The 23,811-nt window shown below is 36.8% G+C and overlaps 1 protein-coding gene across 1 annotated transcript; it reads left to right on the top strand.

The window, feature by feature from the left end:
• The first annotated feature begins 17,350 nt into the window (after positions 1–17,350).
• Positions 17,351–18,505, top strand: LOC131955694 (uncharacterized). The gene is made up of 2 exons (XM_059319912.1): positions 17,351–18,091; positions 18,266–18,505. Exons 1-2 carry the CDS (start codon positions 17,351–17,353, stop codon positions 18,503–18,505), a joined length of 981 nt encoding a protein of 326 aa, XP_059175895.1.
• Positions 18,506–23,811: the final 5,306 nt, after the last annotated feature.

Here is a 23,811-nt window from a genome sequence, read left to right as displayed (position 1 = left end):
TAATTCGTAATTTGCAGTAGCGTAGCGAGGGGGGGGGGGGCGGGGGGGGGACATATGTCCCCGGGCGCCGACCTTAGGGGGGGCGCCAAATTGAAAGTTTGAGGGGGGGGGGGTGCAAATGAAAAGTTTGAGGGGGGGGGGGGTGCAAATCGAAAATTTTCTCCCAAGGGGGCGCCAAATTGAAAGTATGTCCCCGGGCGCCGGGAAGGGTCGCTACGCCTCTGGTAATTTGTGAATTCTACACTACCAATGCTGCGACTTAAAATATCTAAATATATAATTCTCTTTATGGAGGCCATAGGGAACACCATGCAGCTTAGCCACCACCCTCATCCCTCACCCCGAATGTTTACAATAGTAGAACCGGTTCGAATAAGAGACGGATATTAGGGGCAGATAATTTAGTTTTTAAACGATTTGAAACTAACGAGGAGATAATAAGTTCTGCTTGATATTTTCATTGTCATCTGTAAACGGCTGCTTTCACTGGGCGGGGATGGGTGAGGGAGGCAAGGGGTGGTGTAGTGTCGAATTCACAAATTATGAATCATTGATAAGTAGAAAATAAAACAACTAGATGGCGGTGTATGCTACGTCGCGGGTCAGCTCGTTTGCTTTAAAACACTATCAGTAGCTCATAAAGGACGATAACCCCCCCCCCCCCCCCCCCCACTTCCCCCTCACCCCCCTCTTAGTTACCTCCAATAAGTTTCAAATCGTTTAAAAAATAAATTATCTGGCCATAATAGCCGTCACTAATTCGACTCGGCTCTTCGATTGTGAACCACAGCTCACCAGACCGGTGGGGGCGGTAGCGATATGCCTAGAGAGGAAGGGAGAGGGAGGCAAAACGCGCTTACGTGGTGAAAAATTACTACGAACCATCGCATCTTCACAATCATTGACTGGGGGGCCAAGGCTACACTCGCTGCAATTGCACAACCAAGTGCACAACAAGCAGAGTTTCTTCCAGACATCTCTTCGGGGGGGGGGGGGCTGCCCGAAGAAAGTCTACCCCCCCCCCAACCCGAACGAGATGGAATTTATATAGTAAACATACACTTTTACTAGTGTCGTCCGTCCTCCGTCCCCCCCCCCGTCCCCGTCCCCCCGAAAAATGTCAACCGCCCCCCCCCCCCCCTGGAGAAAAAAGTCTGGAAGAAACACTGACAACAAATCGCTGCAAGTGTAATAAACCGGGAGTGATCTCCCCTAAACTTTCTCAACTATTCTTATAGGCCTATAACACTACGTGGGATGGCAACTCGGAATATAGACATGATTTTTGTTTACTTAAACTTTTAAAAATAGAATAGAATCTAGTAGAAAAAAGAATTACACACCAAGCGAACGCCAAAACAAAATGTGCATAATAGTGCGCAATATTATTAGTACTTTATTAATTTACATGCGTTTTTTTGAGAAATCGGAAATAGCGTAAATTAGTATTTCCGCTCAACGGAAATTACTCAAAATTTGACAGATGGTAGAGAAATTAGATCTTTTACTTACATGTGAAATTTAATTTATCTATCTGAAATAGCACTCAAGTTATAGGCTTTTGAAAAATTCAAAGTAGAAAAAGTACCACTTCTGGTTATCGGAAATCGTTCAAAAATTGATACGGATCTACGTTACGTTACGTTACGTCTCTGTCCAGGGCTAGTCAACTTGTTGTAACAAATAATAATATTGATTGATTGAGACTATAGTACAATAAAAAGTTTCTGTCATTTACTTTAATTATTAATCAATAAAAACTTAATTTCATGATCCTTAAATCTGCTCATGATCTTCTAATTCGGACTTTGGCCGGTCGTCCCTAGCCAGATGATCTTCTAATTAAGACAAACAACGTTTCGGACTTTGGCCGGTCAATGGGAAGCGATATTGGCCAATGCGCGCATTGGCCGGCCAATCCGCGCATTGGCCGACTTCGGGCTTTGACCGTAACCTATATATAGATAGACAGCCAAACGACAGATCGGTAGGGTTATATAGTTGAAGAGTAAAGCACTAAATCAAAGAACTAATAGGTTCATTACGTCGTTGATCCTGGCGGTCTACCGAGATTTTTTTTTCGCTTTCTCCGACGGCCTACTTTATCCCTGTACAAATTGTTTGTACTTTATTTTATTTTTTCCCTTTGCAGAAGAACCGGATCATATTTTGAGATACCAACTACATCGGGGTGAATCAAAATGGATATTCAGGGAATCTACAACTACGCTGTGAAAGAATTGGTTATATATATAACAAAAACTGTGTTAGTTTGCGTAACCGGATTGGGTGCTACTATTTTAATGGCAGGTGGGTCTATTTTTCCTGATCTCGTCTGCTCTACTATTGTCTTATTGGGTCTGTGCCAGTGCTTCTATGACAATCACAATTACACCTGCAATTAATTCAATATATTTTCCTCTCCTCAGCTCTGTCATATTTCAATATTGTAAGGCTACCAAGGATGTGGGTATGCAGATGTTTTTTTTCTTAAACTATTATAATTATAATATAACAATAAATAAGATTTGTCTTTTATTCAGTTTGCCAGTAGACTATGCTCACGTAAAACAATTTTAATGTTACTAACAGTGGCGTAGCGAGGTCACCCTGTGCGACACCAAATGGTGTCACCCCCGTCCCCCCCCCCTAAGAAAAATATGTGTATATATATATATATATATATATATATATATATATATATATATATATATATATATATATATATATATATATATATATATATATATATATATATATATATATATATATATATATATATATATGCATCGATATATATATATATATATATATATATATATATATATATATATATATATATCAAATATACACTTGTAAGTATGTGCATACGCATGTGTATTTGTATTCAAATATTTTTTTTTCTTCTTCTAGATGTATTTAATTTTTAATTTAATTCACTCTAATTAATCATTTAATTAAGTGAAATTATCATTTTTCTGTATATTTTTTGCTATTTTTGCCTTGGGGTCACCCCCTAAATGGTTTCACCCGGTCCGCACCCCCCCCCCACTCGCGACGCCCCTGGCTACTAATATTCTGTAATAGTATAATATTATAGCATAGTATTTTAGGCACGAGTAAGCAATTAGAAATAAAGAATAGCTGCACTTCTTGTTTAAAATATCAAATGAGCACACAGCACACAGACTTTTGTCAATGTTGTCTGTAATAGCCTTTTTGAGCTTTTTATCTACTAATTAGATTTTTTTTTAAATCTTATAAAACATTTATTGACACAATTTTTATTCTTTCGGCTTGTATTTTTCAGAACTCTTCTAAGAGAGAGATAAACATAGTCCTTTTAGGAAAGACTGGGGAAGGCAAGAGTTCAACCGGAAATACTATATTGGGCTCACCAAAATTTAAGAGTTCCACGTACAAACACTCATGCACCTTAGAACCTTTACTAGAAAGTTGTAGACTTAATGGGGTGACAATTAACGTTGTGGACACTCAAGGCCTATGTGATAATAAAACATCAAACAAAGTTGCATTGCAAAACATTTTTGCTGCAATGCCACTCTGTCCTAACGGCTTTGACGCACTTCTCTTTGTTATAAGTTATACCGGACGATGCACGCGTGATGATATCGAGACTATAAACTTGATGAAACTTATTTTCGGTGACCGATTTTTAGATCACTGCATTCTTGTCTTTACACACGGGATAAATTTTGATGCCGATGAAAATAACATGTCGTTTGAGAAATGGTGTGCGCAACAAAGTGAACCAAAAGAACTTGTAGATCTTTTAAGAGACTGTGGCGACAGAAAGATCCTGTTTTATAATAAAGGCGATAAAAGCAAACAAAACGATTGTGTTGCTAAGCTAATTAAGATGATTAACAATATGAACGGCCGCTATTGCCATGAAGACTTTAGTAAAACTGAAAGAATTAGGAATGAACTGATAAGAGATAGATTCCCCGCATTACAAAGAAATATACAACAAAAATTAAGTTTCATAAAGACGGAAATTTATAATGCTCAGCAAAATTTTCCCAGAACTTCTCAACAGACTATTCAGCACTTAAAATCTAGAGTACAGGAACTATTAGATGAAATTATTAAAGAAGACGATGGGTCACAAACTGTTCGAGAACTAAAGCAAAATGTTCTGCAAGTTAAACAGAAAGTTGAGAATCTCAATACAGCGAGACAAAACCAAATCGTTATGCAACTCGATCAAATAGGAGATTTGGTTAATCTACTTAAGACTCCGCAGTGTGCTTTTGAAATATTTACAACCTACAATGAACAAGTGAAATCTCTTTTTGGAAATGAAAGCACAGACCGAGGCAGGCAAATATATTCTATCTTATCGTTAGATTAAAGTTTTAAAGAGATTAAAACAGAAATTTGGAAAGCATATTGATGTTTGTACAACTAAAAGAACTTTGGTCTGACATTTGATTAACCTAGATAGCTACTGATTTGAGCCATTGAAATATATTATTTAATAATTTAATTTTACGTTATAGTTAAATGGCACAACCTAGCACGGATTATTATTTGTTGGTTTTTGTTTATAAACTTTTATAGGTTTTTTTTTTGCTTTATTTTACATATAAACTTTTAATACAATATAATTTTAAATGTATAGCCTAGTTGTACTTGAATTAAGATTTTTTTTTTAATCTATGGAATAAATTAAACCTTTATAATCGGAATATTGTTTTACATCAATGTAGTTCGCAGCTACGACCTCTGAAAATAAAACTGTAATCACTTGAACTAATAATTCACTCAGATTAACACAAACGAAGGATTTTAAATATTTTCTTTTCCTTTTGGTGTGTTTAATTATATGTTTAATAAAATGCTGCTGAATCGGGTAAGCAAAACTATTTATGTAAATTAGCATGCCTTTCTCAAACAGTGTTTCTTCTAGACTTTTTTCTACGAGGTGGGGGTGGGCACTTGAAATTATCGGAAAGGGGGGGGGGGGCGGACTAAAATTTCTGGGGAGTGGGGGGCGGACACTGTTAAAAATATATATTTTCTACATAAATTCCATTTTGTTCGGAGTAGGGGGTAGACTTTCTTCGGGGAGCTCAGCTTCCCCCCCCCCTCTTAAGAGATGCATGGAAGACACTCTGTTCTCAAAGTGCACGTATATACGCGTGTACACACGTTTGTGTGACTAATATCCTCCTTTATCTTTTAGTGTTATCTTACTAAATGTGTTTTTTGCACAATTTATCTCACAGCGCATCACAGTGTTCTTATTTGAAAACTTAATAATATTATTTTTCAATGTCTATGTAAAAATAAAAAGTTAAAAAAAAATTATCAATTGTATGTTTTTAGTGTTCAAACGTTTTAAACAAAACATTTTTAATTTTAAAAAGTCACTATACATATATTTTGGAAACACCTATAAACTATAATAAATATTGTTTTATGGTAAAAGTATATATTTCGTATATAAATTAGATTTTGATCTTGGGTGCGGGGGGGGGGGCGCTAGTAAACGTGCTTCGGGAGGGGGGGGATATGTCTAAAAAAACAGTGTCTGATAGTGTCTGATGATGGCATGATACCATAGTTATCCTAGGTGTTACTTAAGTGGATGAAAGACTGATAAAAGAGACAGCAGTAACCATCCATGACAACATATAGTCAGGCTGGTTCGGATATACAAAAAACCTACAGCAGTCGCATAACAACTGTTAAGCTATTAGCTTGGGGCATTTTTATCAACATAAAAATTTATATGTATCTACATAACAAGAAATTGATAAATGTTTAATTGAACAACTACTTTCGCAAACGCACATTTTTTTGCACACAATATTAAATTGCAACAGCAATAATTTTTTTATCAAAAAGATAAAAAAATCTTTAATCCTTAATATTTGGAATAAAATACTTTGATTAAGTAAAGTAAGAAGTAAAATATTAAAATATTAAAGTTCCCCTTTCAGACCTAACGATCTTCTTCTCCTTTTTTTTTAAAATTCTAGTGTTGAAAGGGATTCCCTCCAACACAATTAAGTTGTACGTGTAAACGTGTTTGCGCCATATAGTCCGTTGACTCAGCCTGCTTTTCTTTTTGGATTTGCTTCCATCGCCTTTGTCCAACCAAGAACAATCTACAAGGCAGCAGTTGTTTGATTTTGGAGTTGTTTCTCCTAGGTGAGTTGCTGTCCCAGGCTATATAGCCCGGGAGTTCAAACTCGAGGCTTTTCAGCAACCATGAGCTTAACCCGACCACGCCGACCTCAGATAATGATCAATAGGACAGAAGAAATAAAGCTCGCATGTTCTTGACATAGGTATATTAACTGAAGGCACTATGCCAGCCGCCTTTACTTTCCTTGGTATGAGCCAGGTACCCATCAGAGCTGGATGGGCTCGGGGACGTCCAGCAGTCTCGAGTCCGAAACCTTAAAAGATTAGATAGTATATTAAGTCGGCCTATTGGTCGTAATTTTAAACTTACAAAAATCTCATGAGTTATATTAATGTACGTATAATTAAATAGCAAAATGCATTTACCACAGATACTTATTATTGCTCATTATTGCTACTTAGGTAACAAAAAGCCAAGTCTTAATTAGCTTAACTAATTTTCCAATTTCATTTAGATAATTTTCAATGCATCACAGAAAATGTATTTGCGATATTTTAGCAGATTTAAGGTCAAATATTTACTAAAGCATAACCTATTCTCTTACCATAATAAACCGGGAGTGATCTCCCCTAAACTTTCTCGAATATTCTTATACTAGGCATGCTGCCCAGCTTCGCTTAGGCTTTCGAAAACATTGAGAATTTGAATGCTTAATTAATTCGCCCGAGGGTCAGTGGCGGAACTAGAAAAAACAGGCCCCCCCGCAGAATTTTTTTTGGGCCCCTATATATATATATATATATATATATATATATATATATATATATATATATATATATATATATATATATATATATATATATATATAATTTAAAACAATCCATCTGGTACACAAATAAATCAGAGGTTTTCCAACACACGAGCTGGCCCCTTTCAGTTTTCCAAGTGAGAAGCACGGACTCTAAATCTAGTCCAACACACCAAACTGAGGCTTTCATCAAAACGTTACCAACCGTGTGCCCTGTTTTCCAGAAGTTGAATTAAATGTTAACAATGTCGGCAGTTCATTTCTTGGATCTTAGGGCTCGGGTTTGTCCACACTACCAACTAGACACGCCAAGGCATGCTGTAAGTCCCTCGGCGACGGCCCAGGTGTCAGGGGAGTCACGGGGCTCTTGGAGCTACCGGTTACATTACTGCACGGGTGATGGGTGCAACACATTGTTTCTTCCGGCAGAGCTCCCCCCCCCCCTCCCCTCCCCCGAAAACAGTCTACCCTGGAAGAAACATTGGTGCGACACCTAATTAGATTTAGTCATCGAGTGTTGTAGCGAGACTTATTCCTAGTGTTGTGGGATCTTTTAAACAACTGTCTGTGGGGGCCAACTTGCTCATATGTGATGCGCTCAGGATGATACTGCCGCCGGTTGTATTCAAGTAGTAACCTCATCCGCTTATGCAGGATCTTCGGGCGTTAAATCACATATTTCCGTTAGGCGTCCCCACTCCAATATGTACAAATGTTAGGCCTATGACAGAAACCTTTGCGGGGCTGTACTCAACAGCTTCCCAAGTTTTCATGGCGATTGGGTGAATGATGCAGTAATGCATAATAGACAGAAAAATGTTTTTCACATGTATAACTGTATGTGGCCAGGTCACGCGTTGGATAACCTTCTGATTTAGGGGAGGGGGGGGACTAACAAAAAGCCAGACCCTCACACACACCCACCTCAATGACGTCATTTATAAATAGTAATTGACTATTAATAATGTTCAATTAATTCTAAACGTTCTAATTAATGTCTAAATAATTATATAAAAATAATCTTACCTGCCCTGTTTTGTGAATTGCATGTGCCTATTACTATGAAAGTAAATTAATATCTGTTGACAAGATCTAGTGCTGTCTAGTGTCTGACAAAATGTGCTGAAGTGGTGAATTGTACGGTTAGGAAGTAGTTAATAAACGATACATTTATCTCCTCGATACTTGTGAGGTTGAGAAAGAGGGATGGGGTAGGGTTCGGCTCGGGAAAAAACTTGAAAGAGACAACAAAATGCCGCAAAGAAAAACCGCGCATCATGAAAGCCCAATTCATATGTAGCGGCTTTTCGTGCTATAGACTTTGTTGTTTTTTAAAAAGAATTTTCCGACGACAGCGTGTGTTTGATTGTAGGGAAATAGAACTCGGCCTTGACGATGGTTAAAAAATACAACTATAAATAACTCTTTTAAATATGTATCAAAATTGTCGACAATTTTTGAACCCACATTTTGGTCCCCATCCCCTGCCCCATCCGCCTCAGTACACTTTGGAGGATCGGTCAAACAGTTACGTGTCCTCTATTTAGCTATAAAAGGGGGGGGGGGGAGGGGGGGGCAAAGAGTCAAAGAAGTCATTCAAATTTGAAGAGTTGCCTATATTTTACACTGTAGTTTTTGTAAAGGATTTTATCTTTTGTGGAAGAGCGTGGTATAGTGACTGTAAGATAAAGATAATCGTACCGCAGCTACAGTGTTTTTCTTTTACAAACCAAATATTAAGGCAAAAATGCACGAAAATTAAATTCAAAATTTTTAAAAATATTAATTTTGGTCAGCCGTGGGCCCCTAAACGGCCTGCCCCCCCCCCCCCCCCCCCCCGCGCATTGCGGGGTCTGGCGGGACTGTAGTTCCGCCCCTGTTCATCAGGTAAATGAACAACTACTGACTAGTGTCTTTAACAAAATGTGCAGAAGTGGTCAGTTTACACTGACAGTTCAGTAGTTCATAGACGGGAGAGAAGGGGGGGGAGAGGAGAGAGTTGGGAAGGGAAGGGGACAAGAAAGCGCCGATAAACATCTACATCAATAGTGCCGACTTTTTCCGGTCGCCTAGAAGACCAGGATAGTCGCCGCAACATTTCCCCAGCCCGATTTCAAAGCGTGCCGGCAGAGTCAAATTTCAGATGCTCCGCTGAAGGGAGATAACTTAAACTTTTACAAGTTTATTGATACAGTTGTTAAAGTAAAAATGAACGCAATTATAAATGTATGAGATCGAAAGAAATAATTATATTTTTTGTAGAGTTCAGGCCAGTAGTTTAAACACACAATCATAGATATGTATTTTTAAAAATTTAAACAATATAACAATGATTTTTTGTTCTCCTAATCGAAGCCACTAAAAAAGAACGGTAGGCTACGTCTTTGAAGTTGTCTATATGTCTGGCGGTCTCTCTAGCTATAGTCTGTACATTTTTTTCAAAGACGTTTGCCGACTATCGTGTTTTTTTGTAACTGTAGAAGAAAGATAACTCGACCTCCACCTATTTTTTTTTTTTAATTTTTTTTTTTTAATTTTTAATTTTAATTTTTTTTTTAAATAATTTAGCCAGGATTTTTGGGCCCCCATTCGGTGTGGGCCCCCCCCCCCCCCCCCGCATTGCGGGGTCTGGCGGCACTGTAGTTCCGCCCCTGCCGAGGGTCTGTCTACGACCTCAGGAGTTATGAAGAGGTTCCTCCGTGGACATTTTTTTTCGATTTATAGCTCATAGCCGGTCAGTTGAGGTCAGTTTTGACCCCATCATCGTAGACTTTTCGGCCAACCGGCCCCCGTGTTCTGTCGCCCCAAGGCAAGATCCTGCCAAATTTGAAGCGCCTGCGGCGCCGGGAAGTGCCCTATCGGGCACCCGACAACTTTGCTTTATATATTATAGAGATTAGCAAATTGCATAGATAAACAAAGATTTCAATAAAGTAATTAAGGCCTGAAATACTTTAGTATAGAAATGTATTATTTGAATAGATTCTAGATCTAGGTAGGGTCTACATCTGTGTAAGTCTAGTTTTTCCGTAGATCTAGATCATCTAGATTTAGATCTAGAGTCTCTAGATCTAGATGATCTAGAATCTCTAGATCTAGATGATTTAGAATATCTAGATCTAGAATCCTAATAGAATTTTTTTTTTTAAGTTTAGCCCGAGCAAAATAAAAAAAATAAAAAAACCAAGTATTACTTGGTGTGTGTCAAACCCGCACCACCTGCGTGGTTTTAAGTACACTATCATCTCAGCTATTAAGGCATCTTACAAAACTCGGAGAATGAAAGACGTATTTTAAAATCTTAACTTACGCGAATATGCCTATTCTTTCAAATTAATTTTTTTATCCCAAATTAGCCAGTTCCAAACAAAGATTTTGTATAAAATAATTAAGTCTTGAAATAGTTAAATCCTAATATAGAAATTTATTTTTGGAATAGTTCTAGAGTAATTAGAGTCTAAATCTAGATCTTTGCGTCTACGTCTAGTTATTGCGTAGATTTAGAGCTAGTCTAGATCTAGAATCTAGAATATCTAGAATATCTAGATCTAGAATCCAAATAAATAAAATAAATTGTATGAGTTAAGGTCGGAAAAAATTGTATTGTATACATTTCATAGTGTACGTAGATCTAAATCAAATTTGAATGAAATAGTTCATTTCTTTTTATTCTAAACATGGCAGATGACGTCATTAGTTAATGTATAAGCAATAGTGACGACACAGTTTTATGCGTTCTTTTTCACATCTATTAATGCTTTTCCGGTTGCATAAATAAAATTGTTTTTCTACATTCGAATACGCCTTTATTTTTTATTTTTCTTCTCTAAATAAAATTGTGGTTATACATTGAAAAATCTAACATATTATTTTCAACAAAAGTCCGTATAAAGTTCTCCATATATCGCTGCCGTTTCTGACGTGATGTCCCGCGAAAATATTTTGCGGACAGACAGAGAGAGAGAGAGAGATGAGCGCACATCGCCTTTTATATATTAGGATAAAATAACAGGGGATGGGAACTCGGGCTATAGACATGATTTTTAATCCATTTTAAATACTTAAAGTTTTAAAAATAGAATAAAATCTCATAGACAAATTAATTGCACACCAAGTGAACGCCAAATCAAAAAGCGCATAATAGTGCGCAATATTATTAGTACTTTTAAAGTTAACATTAGTTTTTTGAGAAATCAGAAGTAGCGTAAATTACTACTTCCGGTCAACGGAAATTACTCAAAATTTAATAGAAGGTAGAGAATTAGATCTTTTACTTACATGTGAAATTTCATTTATCTATCTGAAATAGTACTCAAGTTATAGGCCTTTGAAAAATTCAAAGTAGGAAAAGTACCACTTCCGGTTATCGGAAATCGCTCAAAAGTTGATACGGATCTACGATTTTTATAAAATACTTATATATGAAATTTCATCAACCTAGCTGTAACGGTACTCAAGTTATCGTGTTTACACACGGACACACAGACAGACAGACAGACACACACACAGACATACGGACAAGATTGCAAAATTATGTTTTTCCGTATCAGTGAGGTGTAAAACGTCGAGATTTGTAAAAATCTCGATTTTTTTTTTTTTTTTTTTTGCACGATTACAATACTTTCTCTATACTTCGTATATACGAGAAAGTAAAAAACATGAGCTTACCCTTTAGGAGATGATATAAGAGTTCATCTGTGTTAGTTACCTATGCCTATTTCTGGGGGGGGGGGGGAGACGAATCACCCAACCCCCAAGTCTAACCACAACTCAGCTGATTATTTCATTACTTTATTACATCTTTGAAAGCAGTGAACAACTCCTCTATTAAAATTGCTAACAAACGAAAACACAGTAATCAAAACACTAACGCACCAACCAAAACACTAAAACACTAACCGAAACACTAAAACACTAACCAAAGCACTAAAACACTAACCGAAACACTAACACACTACCACACTAACTCACTAACTAACCAAAACACTATCACGCTAACCAAAGCGCGAACACAATAACACGCCAATCAAAGCACGTATACATTAACCAAAGCACTAACACACTAACCGAAGTATTAAAACACTAACCGAAGAACTAAAACACTAGCAGTGTTTCTTCCAGACATTTTTCTCCGGGGGGGCACTTGAAATCTTCGGGGGGGCGGTAAACTTTCTTCGGGGGGGCGGACACTGTTAAAAGTATATATTTTCTATATAAATTATATAAATTTCATTTCGTTCGGGGGGGCGGTAAAAAATTTTCGGGGGGGCTTCGCCCCCCCGAAGAGATGCCTGGAAGAAACTCTGAACACTAGCTGAAGCACTAACACACTAACACGCTTACCAAAGCACGAATACACTAACCATAGCGCTAACACACTAATCAAAACACATACTAACTAAAACCCTAACACACTAACCAAAGCACTAACACACTAACATAGCGCTAACACACTAACATAGCGCTAACACACTAACTAAACCCTAACACACTAACCTATGGCTCTGGTCCAAGCTGACCAACCATCTTTAATCAGGCCACATCAGTTACATGTGACGGTCCCTAGCCCGTGTAAACTGAGAGGGAAGATGGTTTGGATCCACATTGCCGAATTACTTCATTATATTATATATGTAAAATGCAGATCATCTAAAATAATTCTTTAAGATCAAATCATATACGAGGTAAACTACAGAGCTTCAAAATAATTTATTTCAATCTCAATGTGTTGATATAAAATAGACAACAAGTGTTAAATTAATAATAGCATCATCAGCAAATATGTAATGTTGTTGTTGTTCATGTGTAGGTGGCAAGGGAGATCATTCTGCAGATTCTTTATACACGGGTAATCATTCTTATTTTAAAGTGAGTATGTATTAGTGACCCTTGTGATAACGTCAAAAGACATGTGACATCATTAAATCCGAAACCAACGTATTATTCATTTATATCCTTAAATTATTTGTAGCGTTTTAATCTTATTACACGCTTTATGGCACAATAAGACTATCACATTCCCCATCAAATCACAACACAGATAAACCAATAGATTTAAGCGACACAGTAGATATATTCCACGTGCTTATAAACTTGAGAGCAAAGCAACCTCGCTACTGAAATCAAAAGGTCACAAAAGTAGCCAGCCCGACTTGTTGGTTAACATAAAAGATTACACAGGATTACACAAGGTGGAGAGCAGATAAGGGTTCATCCATAAATTACGTCAGGCTTTTTAGCGACTTTTACCTCCCCATTCCTTCCGTCATACAGAAAGCCAACCCCCCCCCCTCCCATAAAGGACATAACACCTTAAATTAGAGGCGCTCACCCCCACCCCCTTCAAATTTGCAGATTAATTTATCTATTTCTATTAAAATATTAGCTGCGTGTTTTTATCATAAGCTAAAGAAAAGTGTAGAAAAAACAATACTACATCCAGCTGTATTAACGGAGTATAGGTAAATTTGGTTAGTATTAATTGTGAAAACTTCAAAGCTATTACACGGCGGGAAGGGGGTGAAACCAACAGCAAAATTTATAAGTGGATTAGAATAATGTGCGCACAAATTGACACCATTTGGCAAAATTGGAGGGAGGTGAACTATTCCACCACTGCCGGAGCAACTGAATCTGGGAAAAGATATTTTTATTGTCTGATAAAACGAGATTAAATTTTGTTTACTACACTCAACACAAATGAACAAGTCTTCAGCAGTAGTGAAAAGATGAAACGATGTGATATCTACTTAGGTTTTTTTATACTTTATCAACTCTAGTTCAACTGCCCTAAAAGAACGTTTTAATTTAAAAGAGAGATTTACATCCTTTTGTGTTCACTGTTGTTGAATTGTCTTACATTAATTCCGTGTTATACTGTTTTACAATATGTTGCTACCTTTCTATATTTATGTAAATTATACAAGGCAAAAGTTATAGAAATGCGTAGGAAATTTTTAATCGCTGTAAAGATGATATCTTGAAACTATCGGGAAAACTTGAGATCGGCTTTTACATCAACGCTGAGCCAACAAAATTCAATCTGCGCCCACAGCATGATAAATCCAATGCATTTATAAAAACTTTAATTGACAGTATTCCAATTTCCCATATGCACACATAGTATCCTTGAGGTACCTAGAGGTAGATTCAGGTAAAAGTCGAAAGGCTAAAGGTTAGCACTTCCTTAAAAACCTATGTGAGATTAATAAGTATGACTATTATCTTATAGATCTATAAAAATAAAGTGCGATATATCTGTTTCTCACACCCGAATTAAATCGAGTATTTGCGGAAAGATTTAGATGTATTGTTCTTGACAAAAAGCAATATGCAACCTCAACCTAACAAGAAAACCATAGCGATTTCAATAATCGAATATAAAGTGACAGAAAAATTACCTAGACTGACCATGTAGCGATAATTTAGGGTGACATTGTTTTGTTTTGTGGGTCCCCCATTGGGCAGGGTCCAAACCCCTTAATAACTCATGTATATGTATCTCTCTCTCTCTCTCTCTCTCTCTCTCTCTCTCTCATTCTCTCTCTCTCTCTCTCTTTCTCTCCTCTCTCTCTCTCTCTCTCTCTCTCTCTCTCTCTCTCTTGCTTTCTTTTGAGCAAATTCATTGTAGTCGCCTTTTGTTCCTATGGTTTAAATTATTATTAGTGTTTAGCGTGCTAACAAAAAGTGTATTACATTTGTACCATACTGAGCTATAATTATTCTGCCTGTGTAGTTGAATTTATTGATGAGTTTAGCACGTTAAAAAAATTGTTCCGCTGATTCTGGTGCGAATTTCGGTACATTTTTCATTTAACACCATACTTAATAGATAGGTAAAAACTGTCACTTCTTATCTATCTAATGTGTCAGTTGATTACAAAAATAGAAATCAAAGATAAATTATTGGTTGCAACAAATCTTATGCCAAGATCAAAGAAAGAGCTGTTAAAGGTATTTCATTTTAAATTATTTTAAAATGGAACTCAGTTTTTAATTATTATTTTTTCCCAGGTAGATAAAAAAAACTGCATTAAAATCAGAAAATTCCAAATCTGATAACCATGTTTGATGTTATTGGTGATTACAAATGTAAAACTTCTCAATTCAATTATTACCCTTTTAAGTATGAAAATATATTGAACTAGTCAGACTAATAAATTACAATTTAGATAGTTTTTCTTGAATACATCTATTCGGTTCGATCACATCCGCCTACCATCGTATCCTTAATCACTTCTCTAGTAAGGTGAGAAAAAAAATGTGTACGCTCGTTAAGCCTATTGTTATCCTGTTTACTTATCCAAGGTAAACAAATGTTCGGTGGTCGCGTGGATTCACTCACCCGTGACGAGGCTACCCACGTCATGGATTATACCTATGTCAGGGGACGTAACAAAAAATCATCCGTTCCACAAGGCTTAATACTTATCTCATCATTGTAGTATTAAAGAAAGCAAATTAGTTTTATTTTATTATTGTCAGTGCATTTAAAAGCTTGCTATTAGATAGTTTTTTTTTTAATTTGTTTTTTTTTCCAACTTTTTAGTGAGTCCTAATTTATGAAGTCGACACGACTAAAAATATTTGCTTTAAACACCATCAGTATACCTGCCCGTGAAAGCAGCTGTCCGTGACTATTTTTTACAAACAACAGCAAGTTCTTTTTTTTACCTCCCCTTAGTTTCAAATCGTTTAAAACTATATTATCTGCCCCTAATATCCTTCACTAAATCAATCGCCTCCTCATTCGGCGTGAACCACAGCTCAATAGACTGGCCTGTTGATAGCGTCTAGAAATCTAGCTAGTTATCTCACCTCCTGTTATTGTATAAAGTAATCTATTGAGTGATATAATTTTGTTATCTCCCTTTAATTTCCAAATCATCTATATATATAATTCTCTTCTGGGAGCCGTTAGAAAACAAGCTGCAAGCGCCTCCTTGCAGTTCCCTCTCTTTCTCTCTATCACTATCACTACCACCCCCACCCCACCCCCACATTGTCTGGTGAACTGTGGTCACGCTGTTTACATTTTACAATCATAGAGACGGGTTTGGTGACGGCTATTAGGGGCAGATAATTTAGTTTGAAACGATTTTAAACTTAGAGGAGGTAACTATGAGGAGGCTGCTTTCACGTGGGGGGGGGGGGGGTTAGTGTTTCTAAGCAAATATTTTCAGTGGCAGCATTGGTACTGTCGAATTCACAAATTATAAATTACTGAAAAGTAGAAAAAAAAAACAACTAAATAGCGGCGCATGATACGCAGCGGGTCGGCTCGTTTAATTAATTTTTAATCACTGATTAAATAAAAAATTGGATAGACGTATTGTCATCGAAGTGGAACGTTTCTGGAAAGTTTGAGCGAAATCGCTAGTGGGTCAAAATTGAGTTACAAGATTTGCTACAAACCCACAAACTACAAAGAAACAAACAAAGAAACAAACAAACAGACGTTGCGAACTAAATAAAAATTTGTAAAAAAAATAAAAACTCAAATCCCCAAGTAGATTACACATATTAAAAGAAATATGTATTCTTTCCTTGTCAAAACTCAACTAAGAATATAAACTGCAGCTAAAGGATTTTTTTATAAAACCATAAAAAACGCGCTCAAACCGAGGGGGAGGGGGCTGCATTTTGTTAATTAAATTAAAATGATATTTACAGAATCAGGATTCAAATCAGTTGAATGTCACTGAGTCCGCCCAGCTCTGATGGTTATCTAGCTCACGTTAAGGAAACAGTCTCTCAAGTAGATTAATTCTACTTCAGCTTCACCCATGTGCATTGGGCATGAACGAGAAATGATGAAGATGAATTACAGTAATTAGTAAAAATTAAATTCGTAACTACAAAGACAGCTATATTAATTCTTTAAACATTTTAGTCTGTTAAAATATTTTGATGCAGAAAAAAAATTATCAAGACAATTAAAATTCCATTTTTAAAAAAAAATGTAATTTCTTCGTTCATCTTAATAATAATTCCAACATTTTTAAAATCATAATCTAACCTTTTACTTTAAAAAAAAATAATAAAAACAAATAGCGCCTTCGTTAAGTTTATTGTTATAGTCACCTGATGTTTACATAGCAGAGGTAAAAATAAGTTGACTCTGGTCCGGTGTATTCACTCACCCGTGACGATTCCACCCGCGCAATAATTTACTCCTATTCAAAGGGACGCAACTTGACACATCTGTTCCATCACGCGCGACACCTTGAAAGATAAACACTAAACAAATATGTAAACATCAGCCGTGATGAGATAACGAGCGTATTGTCCGGCCGCTGACCAATGGGGATGAGGTCTGGAAACTGTAATATAAGCCCGCACTGGGCATAGTTCGGTCATTTCATTTTCGAGTAATTCGTTGATGAGATTTTCTGGTTTGTCCTAAATCAAAATTATCTGTCAAAATGTCTGCTGTACTAGACGTGTCTGTCAAAATGTCTGCTGGACCAGATGTGTCTGTCAAAATGTCTGCTGTACCAGATGTGTCTGTCAAAATGTCTGCTGTATCAGATGTGTCTGTCAAAATGTCTGCTGTACCAGATGTGTCTGTCAAAATGTCAGCTGTATCAGATGTGTCTGTCAAAATGTCTGCGGCATCAGATTTGCTCTACAACCTCGGTTTTCTCAAGATCCGAACCTTGCAGATCAACCGCAGCCAAGTCTACCTGGCCTGTTACCATGGCAACCCGTTTGTGAAGAAGGTGCTGAAGGTGTACGAGAACGAGCCCGAGTCTCTGGAAGTCTTCAAGACGGAGCTGTCCCTCCTGCAGAGGATCCAGCACCCCAACATCATCCCCATTGAGGCCGCCTTCAAGCTGCCCTTCCACAGCGTCATCGTCATGCCGTTCTGCGAGTGGGGCGCCCTGACCAACGTGGTGGGCAGGATCGACCTCAGCCACTTCGACCACTACTTCCTGCAGCTGTGCAGCGCCATCAAGTACCTGCACGGCCAGGGCATCGCCCACAGGGACATCAAGCTGGACAACATCCTGCTGGACGCCTTCCAGCGCGTCTACATCACGGACTTTGACCTGTCCTGTACTGTCGAGCCTGAGAACCCCGCTGTCCATTACAAGGGGGGAACCTTTCCCTACATGGCGCCTGAGATGTTGGCTGAGCCTGATGGATCTTACGATGGATTTAAGGTTCGTCTTATTTATTCATTTTAGAATTTTAGAATTTTAGAATTTATTATCATATTATGGTAAATTTTCAATATTTATTTCCTTAACTACCGTAAACACCAATTAGTAATAACACATGTAGAATGCGTCTTTCTAGTCAGTGCCCTAACTAGTTCTCTTCATTCTCTACTACAGATCGACATGTTCGCCTTTGGTGTCGTCAACTACGCCATGTTGTTTCAACAAGTCATCATCGAGCCCGAGGACTACCTGGAGGAGACCCGGGCCTTCCCCTGGCCTGAGCCCATGTTGTTTCACAAGGCCATCCTGGAGAACTTGCTGCTGCCCGACCCTGGGGCGAGGTGGGGAATCCTGACGTTGATAGAAAACCTTAGCACTGTCCCCTCTTTGGCTGAGAGAGCCAAATTCCTGTAACCTTTCCTTTTTTTTTTGGCTTCTAGGAATTTCTGTTTTACTAATGCATGCTATAATTATTTGCTACTAATTTATTTACATAATTTAAAAATAGTTTAACCCTTTTAAACAGATTAACGTGTACACTAACTTGACCATGCAACTTTAGCGATATTTTAACAAGAGCTTTTCTCCCTTTAAAGTTTAATCACATTTGATTATATCATTACTTTATTACATCTTTGAAAGCAGCGTGCAACCTCTTTATTAAATTGCTAACAAACGCTAATACTAACCAAAGCACTACCACACTAACCAAAGCACTAACACACTTCAACACTAACACACTACCACACTAACCAAAGCACTAACACACTAACACATTTCCACACTAACACACTACCACACTAACCAAAGCACTTACACACTAACCAAAGCATGAATACACTAACCAAAGCACTAACACACTAACAAAAGCACTAACACACTAACTAAAACCCTAATACACTAACTAAAACCCTAACACACTAACCTATGGCTCTGGTCCAGGCTGACCAACCATCTTTAATCAGGCCACATCAGTAACATGTGACGGTCCCAAGCCCGTGTAAACTGAGAGGGAAGATGGTTTGGATCCACATTGCCGAATTACTTCATTAAATTTATGCATGTAAAATGCATATAAATGCATATCATCTAAAATAATTCTTAAAGATCAAATAATATACGATGTAAACTACAGAGCTTCAAAATAATGTATTTCAATCTCAATTTGTTGATATAAAATAGACAACAATTATTGAATTGAAAACAGCACCATCAGCAAATATGTAATGTTGTTGTTGTTCATGTGTAAGTGGAAAGGGAGATCATTCTGCAGATTCTTTATACACGGGTAATCATTCTAATTTTAAAGTGAGTATGTATTAGGCACCATTAAATAATTTCAAAAGACATGGGACATCATTAAATCCGAGACCCAACCTATTATTCATTTATATCCTTAAATTATTAGAAGCGTTTTAATCTTATTACACTACACGCTTTATGACACAATAAGACTATTACATTCCCCATCAAATCACAACACAGATAAACCAATAGATTTAAGCGACACAGTAGGTAGAGTCCACGTGCTAAAAAAACTTGAGTACAAGGCAACGTCGCAAACTGAAACCATAAGGTCACAAAAGTAGCCAGCCCGACTTGTTGGTTAACATAAAAGATTACACAGGATTACACAAGGTGGAAAGCAGATAAGGGATTATCCATAAATTACGTCAGGCTTTTTCGCAATTTTTACCTCCCCATTCCTTCCGTCACACAGAAAGCCAACCCACCCCCCTCCCATAAAGGACGTAACACCTTAAATTATATGCGCCCACCCACCCACCCCCCCCCCCCCATTCAAATTTGCAGAGTAATTTATCTATTTCTATTAAAATATTAGCTGCGTGTTTTAATCATAAGCTAAAGAAAAGTGTAGAAAAAACAATACTACATACAGCTGTATTAACGGAGTATAGGTAAATTTGGTTAGTATTAATTGTGAAAACTTCAAAGCTATTACACGGCGGGAAGGGGGTGAAACCAACAGCAAAATTTATAAGTGGATTAGAATAATGTGCGCACAAATTGACACCATTTGGCAAAATTGGAGGGAGGTGAACTATTCCACCACTGCCGGAGCAACTGAATCTGGGAAAAGATATTTTTATTGTCTGATAAAACGAGATTAAATTTTGTTTACTACACTCAACACAAATGAACAAGTCTTCAGCAGTAGTGAAAAGATGAAACGATGTGATATCTACTTAGGTTTTTTTATACTTTATCAACTCTAGTTCAACTGCCCTAAAAGAACGTTTTAATTTAAAAGAGAGATTTACATCCTTTTGTGTTCACTGTTGTTGAATTGTCTTACATTAATTCCGTGTTATACTGTTTTACAATATGTTGCTACCTTTCTATATTTATGTAAATTATACAAGGCAAAAGTTATAGAAATGCGTAGGAAATTTTTAATCGCTGTAAAGATGATATCTTGAAACTATCGGGAAAACTTGAGATCGGCTTTTACATCAACGCTGAGCCAACAAAATTCAATCTGCGCCCACAGCATGATAAATCCAATGCATTTATAAAAACTTTAATTGACAGTATTCCAATTTCCCATATGCACACATAGTATCCTTGAGGTACCTAGAGGTAGATTCAGGTAAAAGTCGAAAGGCTAAAGGTTAGCACTTCCTTAAAAACCTATGTGAGATTAATAAGTATGACTATTATCTTATAGATCTATAAAAATAAAGTGCGATATATCTGTTTCTCACACCCGAATTAAATCGAGTATTTGTGGAAAGATTTAGATGTATTGTTCTTGACAAAAAGCAATATGCAACCTCAACCTAACAAGAAAACCATAGCGCTTTTAATAATCGAATATAAAGTGACAGAAAAATTACCTAGACTGACCATGTAGCGATAATTTAGGGTGACATTGTTTTGTTTTGTGGGTCCCCGATTGGGCAGGGTCCAAACCCCCTAATAACTCATGTATACGTATCTCTCTCTCTCTCTCTCTCTCTTTCTCTCTCTCTCTCTCTTTCTCTCCTCTCTCTCTCTCTCTCTCTCTCTCTTGCTTTCTTTTGAGCAAATTCATTGTAGTCGCCTTTTGTTCCTATGGTTTAAATTATTATTAGTGTTTAGCGTGCTAACAAAAAGTGTATTACATTTGTACCATACTGAGCTATAATTATTCTGCCTGTGTAGTTGAATTTATTGATGAGTTTAGCACGTTAAAAAAATTGTTCCGCTGATTCTGGTGCGAATTTCGGTACATTTTTCATTTAACACCATACTTAATAGATAGGTAAAAACTGTCACTTCTTATCTATCTAATGTGTCAGTTGATTACAAAAATAGAAATCAAAGATAAATTATTGGTTGCAACAAATCTTATGCCAAGATCAAAGAAAGAGCTGTTAAAGGTATTTCATTTTAAATTATTTTAAAATGGAACTCAGTTTTTAATTATTATTTTTTCCCAGTTAGATAAAAAAAAACTGCATTAAAATCAGAAAATTCCAAATCTGATAACCATGTTTGATGTTATTGGTGATTACAAATGTAAAACTTCTCAATTCAATTATTACCCTTTTAAGTATGAAAATATATTGAACTAGTCAGACTAATAAATTACAATTTAGATAGTTTTTCTTGAATACATCTATTCGGTTCGATCACATCCGCCTACCATCGTATCCTTAATCACTTCTCTAGTAAGGTGAGAAAAAAAAATGTGTACGCTCGTTCAGCCTATTGTTATCCTGTTTACTTATCCAAGGTAAACAAATGTTCGGTGGTCGCGTGGATTCACTCAACCGTGACGAGGCTACCCACGTCATGGATTATACCTATGTCAGGGGACGTAACAAAAAATCATCCGTTCCACAAGGCTTAATACTTATCTCATTGTAGTATTAAAGAAAGCAAATTAGTTTTATTTTATTATTGTCAGTGCATTTAAAAGCTTGCTATTAGATAGTTTTTTTTTTAATTTGTTTTTTTTTTCAACTTTTTAGTGAGTCCTAATTTATGAAGTCGACACGGCTAAAAATATTTGCTTTAAACACCATCAGTATACCTGCCCGTGAAAGCAGCTGTCCGTGACTATTTTTTACAAACAACAGCAAGTTCTTTTTTTACCTCCCCTTAGTTTCAAATCGTTTAAAACTATATTATCTGCCCCTAATATCCTTCACTAAATCAATCGCCTCCTCATTCGGCGTGAACCACAGCTCAATAGACTGGCCTGTTGATAGCGTCTAGAAATCTAGCTAGTTATCTCACCTCCTGTTATTGTATAAAGTAATCTATTGAGTGATATAATTTTGTTATCTCCCTTTAATTTCCAAATCATCTATATATATAATTCTCTTCTGGGAGCCGTTAGAAAACAAGCTGCAAGCGCCTCCTTGCAGTTCCCTCTCTTTCTCTCTATCACTATCACTACCACCCCCACCCCACCCCCACATTGTCTGGTGAACTGTGGTCACACTGTTTACATTTTACAATCATAGAGACGGGTTTGGTGACGGCTATTAGGGGCAGATAATTTAGTTTGAAACGATTTTAAACTTAGAGGAGGTAACTATGAGGAGGCTGCTTTCACGTGGGGGGGGGGGGGTTTAGTGTTTTTAAGCAAATATTTTCAGTGGCAGCATTGGTACTGTCGAATTCACAAATTATAAATTACTGAAAAGTAGAAAAAAAAACAACTAAATAGCGGCGCATGATACGCAGCGGGTCGGCTCGTTTAATTAATTTTTAATCACTGATTAAATAAAAAATTGGATAGACGTATTGTCATCGAAGTGGAACGTTTCTGGAAAGTTTGAGCGAAATCGCTAGTGGGTCAAAATTGAGTTACAAGATTTGCTACAAACCCACAAACTACAAAGAAACAAACAAAGAAACAAACAAACAGACGTTGCGAACTAAATAAAAATTTGTAAAAAAAATAAAAACTCAAATTCCCAAGTAGATTACACATATTAAAAGAAATATGTATTCTTTCCTTGTCAAAACTCAACTAAGAATATAAACTGCAGCTAAAGGATTTTTTTATAAAACCATAAAAAACGCGCTCAAACCGAGGGGGAGGGGGCTGCATTTTGTTAATTAAATTAAAATGATATTTACAGAATCAGGGTTCAAATCAGTTGAATGTCACTGAGTCCGCCCAGCTCTGATGGTTATCTAGCTCACGTTAAGGAAACAGTCTCTCAAGTAGATTAATTCTACTTCAGCTTCACCCATGTGCATTGGGCATGAACGAGAAATGATGAAGATGAATTACAGTAATTAGTAAAAATTAAATTCGTAATTACAAAGACAGCTATATTAATTCTTTAAACATTTTAGTCTGTTAAAATATTTTGATGCAGAAAAAAAAATTATCAAGACAATTAAAATTCCATTTAAAAAAAATGTAATTTCTTCGTTCATCTCAATAATAATTCCAACATTTTAAAAATCATAATCTAACCTTTTACTTTAAAAAAAAAACAAATAAAAACAAACAGCGCCTTCGTTACGATTATTGTTATAGTCACCTGTTGTTTACATAGCAGGGGTAAAGAAATGTTGACTCTGGTCCGGTGTATTCACTCACCCGTGACGATTCCACCCGCGCAATAATTTACTCCTATTCAAAGGGACGTAACTTGACTCATCTGTTCCATCTTGCGTGACACCCTGAAAGATAAACACTAAACAAATATGTAAACATCAGCCGTGATGAGATAACGAGCGTATTGTCCGGC

This window comes from Physella acuta, unplaced genomic scaffold, assembly GCF_028476545.2.
Source record: "Physella acuta isolate Inbredline_101_S28 unplaced genomic scaffold, ASM2847654v3 ptg001095l, whole genome shotgun sequence".
Taxonomy (NCBI): Eukaryota; Metazoa; Mollusca; class Gastropoda; family Physidae; genus Physella; species Physella acuta.
The sequence above is the reverse complement of the archived record's forward strand: the minus strand, read 5'-3'. Positions and strand labels throughout refer to the sequence as shown.